The 5,375-nt window shown below is 51.8% G+C and overlaps 1 protein-coding gene across 1 annotated transcript; it reads right to left on the minus strand.

The window, feature by feature from the left end:
* Positions 1–2,101: 2,101 nt before the first annotated feature.
* LOC133053034 (DDB1- and CUL4-associated factor 12-like protein 2) lies at positions 2,102–3,478 on the minus strand. Its single transcript, XM_061137817.1, has one exon. The coding sequence runs from the start codon at positions 3,476–3,478 to the stop codon at positions 2,102–2,104; it is 1,377 nt and encodes a 458-aa protein (XP_060993800.1).
* Between the last annotated feature and the right edge of the window lie 1,897 nt (positions 3,479–5,375).

Below are 5,375 nucleotides of genomic sequence, written 5' to 3' on the forward strand. Positions count from 1 at the left end.
GGCTCCTCTGTCCAGGGGATTCTTCAGGCAACAATACTGGAGTGGGTTGCCGTTTCCTTCTCCAGGGGATCTTCCCAACCCAGGGATCAAACCCGTGTCTCTTACATCTCCTGCAATGGCAGGTTAGCTCTTCACCACTAGTGTCACCTGGGAAGCTCATATAACAACTATGTGTGTGTTAGTTGCTTAGTTGTGTACAACGCTTTGCAACCCCATAGACTGTAGCCCACCAGGCCCCTCTGTCCATGGGATTCTCCAGGCAAGAATACTGAAGTGGGTTGCCATTTCCTTCTCCAAAAGGAACTATAGAAAGAAAGAAAGTGAAGTCGCTCAGTCGTGTCCGACTCTTTGCGACCCCATGGACTGTAGCCTACCAGGCTCCTCCATCCATGCAATTTCCCAGGCAAGAGTACAAGTGGGTTGCCATTTCCTCCTCCAATATAACAACTATACAATCCTGTTAATATAATCTCTGTAAACAAAAACTGCTTACCCCCCCCCTGTATTTTTAAACTTACTTTTAGAATCACTCATTATATTACTCAATTGGTTCAGATTTTCAATTGAACAGCATGTTGTGGACACCAAGGGAACATCAGACTGCCGAAACATTTAAGGAAAAACAGACATGCCACAACACTAATGCAAGATCAGCACAACCTGGCCAGTTGTGAGGAAGGGCCAGTCTCTTTTCTCACTTCCAGTATTCTCACATATGGAGAAGTACAATCTGTTTTCCTAACAAACCATGTTTTGTATTTGTCTATGCTCCGAAGTATTTTTCTTCAACCTAATGCCATTTACTTTTACTTTCTGGCCCATCTTGAAATAAACATCCTGTATCCTTGATAATCGCGGATTACTATATTGAGAGTCATAACATCACAACAACTTTTTAACAATATTTATTCTACTTTAGATAAGAATCTTTGAAACTGACAAAATAAAATCTCAACAAATTTAACTTTACAAACTAACAATCTTTTTCAGAAGTAGGGACTGGGTTCATTTTCCTTCTTTGCAGTTTTTTTTCTATGACTTTGTTAAGCAGAATTACAAATTTTAAAGCATGTTCAAATATAGTATTTGGTATTGAAAACAGCAAAAGCAAAAAAATCCAGTTCTATACCCTGGATCAGGATCAGTATACATTCTACCCAGCCTGCAATACAGTCTACATTTTCATACATGGAATCCGTTTTGGATGATGGCACTGAAACTCTGTGCAAGTACCTTAAACAACAAACATTCAAATATACTCACAAGTATTAATACTACTAAGGCAAGAAGTGAAAAAATATATATTCCGTTATCTATTTAACAACAGGTCAGGAAAACTTAAAGAGAAAATAGGTTTTTAGATTAATTCTGAACAGTCAATCAGCAGAACCTTTGCATTCCTAAAGTGTTCTGACCAATTGAGATTTTGGTACCAAAAAACCCAAGATTGTATGACAACCTTGTTTTCAACGTGATTTTAAACAGCATGTTTAGCACCAACAACTTACAAACTACAAACATGAAGATTACAATCTGCAAATGGAATGCTTCCAAAACCTGGTAATCTAGAAACTGACATGTACCTTCCCACTGGAACAACACTATAATACTATAGCCAGAATTACATGTATTTCCAGAATACATGTACAAACTCTTATTTTAAAAAAATACTCTCAATATACCATCTATCTGCAATGAAAAACAACCAAAACAGTATTATCATAATACTGTTAACAAAAAATAAAAAAGAAAATATTCAGAATTGTAAAGCCATGACTGCCAAGCATTGAAATGAGAGAATACGTAAATGACTCAAACAGTGAACAAAACTAGGAATTAGTCAACATTTTTTTTTATAACTCAAAACGACACTATTGGACAGGTGTATAAAAGTATTAAAGCCAAATTTTGACTGACTGAAGGGTAACTCACTGTCTAGGTCGCCATCTCTCTTCGCCTAATATGCTAAGCAGAGGTAAGCTGCATCTTTTTCATCTGAAAGATAAAAGCCAGAGTCAAAAGCACAAACGCAGAGCAAAGGAGAAAAGTGGGAGCCGACTGGAAGGTAAATCTGGGCACTTTGAGGACAGGGCGGCCATCCTTAGCTCCAGAGGCCTGCATAGTTCCCACGGAGGCCTGAAGGGAGAGGGCCGCCAGCGACGAAGAGCTTCATCTCCGGCCAGTTGTAGCAGTGGGTGTAGAGCGCATTGGGCAAGTCGCCGAAGGCACCGAAGTAGTTCATCCGCAGGTCATCTTGGCTGAGCCAGCCTCTGCCACAAATCAGCCTGAACCTCCTCCCTGTGGGCCGCGGAGAGGAGTACGGGCTGACCGTGATCTTCTCCTCCAGGAACTTCTGCGCACGGATGTCATAGAAGAGCAGAGAGCCGTGGCCGGTGCCCACGGTGATGATGTGCTCGTAGAAGCTCAGGGAGCGCACACCGGTGCCGCCCTCGCGGGAGCACAGGTGCCGGACGCTCTGGTGACCCTGGCGCAGATCCAGGAAAGAGACATGCGACTGGGAGCCCACCGCATACAGGGACAACTCATCGCAGTAGGTCAGGCACACATTCTCTCGGCAGTAAGGCAGCCTGATGGACAGCAGCCTGGACAGGGTATTCCGGGCTTTCCACAGGTGGAAGTAGCCATCCATGGTCACGGCTCCCAGCTCCTGCCTCTTGGCGCTGAAGGCCACGGCCCGCACCTTGCAGTTACCTGGGTTGGTTCCGGCCCTGGGGACATCCTCCACTTCCGCGGGACGGATGTGGCCATACACGGGGAGCCCTGCGTCGCTGTGCCAGGCGATGCTGCTCCGGAATACGTCGGGGTCTATCTTCCAGACGCCCAAGGTGCCGTCACGGGAGCCGCTCACCACCACCGTGTCGCTCATCCAGGCGAGGGCGAAGATCCAGTCCTTGTGGCCGTGGCGGTCGCCCAGGCACAGGGGATCCAGCGTTGGCAACCAGTAGATGGCCAGGCTGTTGGGGTTCTCGCCCCCGGTGGCCAGCAGCGTCTTGGAGGGATTCAGCTGGACGGCATGGATGCCGCAGCCCGGCTGGGCGCGGGCCGGCGGGGGCCGACGATCCCGCATGAGCGGGATGCGCGTTATCTGGCCCGACTGCACGTCCACCACGAAGAGCGTGTTGCACTTGGTACCGCACACCACCTGCTTGGCGTTCAGCCACTGCGACGCGAACACCTTGTCGACGGTGCCCAAGGGCAGCTCGCGCTCCCGCAGCAGCTCTGGCAGCTTCCGCACCGCGAAGCCACGCAGCTCGCTATCGAAGCCCGGGAACCCGGCGCGGCCCCGCGCGCCCACCTCGCGCCCCTTCAGGTAGTTCACCACTGAGCGCCGCACCACCATCCGCCTGGGCTTCTTGGGCGGCTGCGGGCCGTCTGCGTCCACCGCCGCCGAGCCCGCGGCGGCCTCCTGGGGCGCGGGAGCTTCCCGTTTCCTGTTACCTGGTTGCTGCGGGGCCATGCCGGGCGGCGGGCGGGTGGCGGCGTGGGAAGACAGGGCTGCGAGCGTGGGAAGCACAGGGCTGGCGAGCCTGGCGAGGAGAGGCGGACGGGCGAGCGGAGCGCGGGGCGGCGCGCTGCAGCGAGGGCGGCGGCGATGCAGATCCAGGCGAGGGCGGGAAGTGCGGCCGGCGGCGAGGGCTGCGGGAGCGAAGTCGACGTGGGACGAGGACTACGCAGGGGGCGAGCACGAGGGGGCGGAGGCGGCGGGAGGGGCGGGCGTGGGGGGCTGGGTAGCAACCGCCGGCCTGGGAGGGGTCGGAAGCGGGGTGGATGGAGCCTCGGGGGGAAATGCACCTAGAACCAGCGCTCCTGGATTCCCGAGGGGGCGGGGAGGGGGGTGCGCTCGGAGGAGGTGGAAGGAGCCAGCTGGGGGCTGGTGCGAGGGAAGGCACTTGGCCTATGGGGTTGGGTGAGATGAGCCTGGGATGTGCTGGGGGCCTTGCTCCAGGACCCCCGCTCCAGGACCCCAAGCTGGCCAAGTGCGCCTGTCCTGAATCCCCACTAAATAATACGGGGTGTTTTGCCATGCATTGGACAGCAGCCAATCAGCCCCTCTGCTGGAACCTAGACAGACTCAACCAAATATATGTGCGTGTGTGTTTATATCTATATCTATATTTATTTATTTCCCTCCTCAAACTGAGGTCTGGGCTCCTGCACTGCAGTGGTCTAAAGGATACCTGCAGATCCCCACACTCTGGCTAGGGTGATGTCTGAGACACCTTGGTCGGGCACAGCCTTGGGAACCCAGCAGGCTGTGTGCTCACTTGGAGGACGGAGTGTTCCTTGGAGGTGCCGGATTGCATGGTAACTCAGAACCCGGAAAATGTGGAGAGGAATAGGCAAGGGGAGGGGCAGCTCCCTTCCTGCACTTAGGTGCTGTTCTCAACTCTCAGTTCCAGAGGCCGGTGCTTGGGCATAGTCCCCTGGGGCTTTGAGGAGAGGTCCTGCGGGGTGGGCAAGATTTTCACAAGCAAACATGAAGATAAAGAGCATTCGGGGTGGAGGCAACAACAAGGACGAATGAGACTATAAGTGTCCAGAGCGAAGGCTTATTCTTAAGAAGTGGGTATTCCATACTTTTCTTGGCCTCATCAGAGCAGCCAGTCCCCTGGCAGGCTCCTACGCAGGCAGGCTCAATTCATTTACACGGTTTAAAACATGGCGCCTGGAAGCTGGTGGTTCGTAGCCATTCTGCACAAACACCCCTCCTAACAAAAGTATCAATACACTTGCTGCCTGGGGGGAGGGGGGATACACGGGGATATGGATTTGCTTGTCTGACCTATCAGGGGAGCCCGTGGGGGCTACTTTGTTGCTGCTTCCACCTCCCTTCGCCTGCCGTGTGTGTTTAGTTTTCATCCTGCTCACCTCACTTCTTTTGCAATGTTAGCTCAAACTCGCAAGTGCCAAGTACAAACCATGGGTCCTTTCCACCACTGTAGTCCATCCAGCTGCTGCATTCCAGTGTTCCCCAACACTCCCCCACACCCCAGTTCTGATTATTTCCCCCATATTATTCATCTCATGGCAACACATGTCCCTTGCATGGGCTGGTGGTGGTGAAAATGAAAGCAGGGACTGCTTCATAGAGACAGCTGCGTTTTTGTATCTACAGGTGTGGGTGCGGGGAATGAACATTTCAGAAAGAAGTAACCATGTGTGAAATGGCACAGAAAGTGTAGAGAACTGGCTCACAGACTTTTAGTGTACGTGATAATGGTAGAGGCAGCTTACTAAATATACACGTTGTGTTCCTCAGTCCCTAAGTTGTGTACTACTCTTTGCGACCCTGTAGACTGCAGCACACCAGGCTTCTCTGCCCTTCACTGTCTCCCAGAGTTTGCTCAAGTTCA

This window comes from Dama dama, chromosome X, assembly GCF_033118175.1.
Source record: "Dama dama isolate Ldn47 chromosome X, ASM3311817v1, whole genome shotgun sequence".
In the NCBI taxonomy this organism is placed as follows: Eukaryota; Metazoa; Chordata; class Mammalia; order Artiodactyla; family Cervidae; genus Dama; species Dama dama.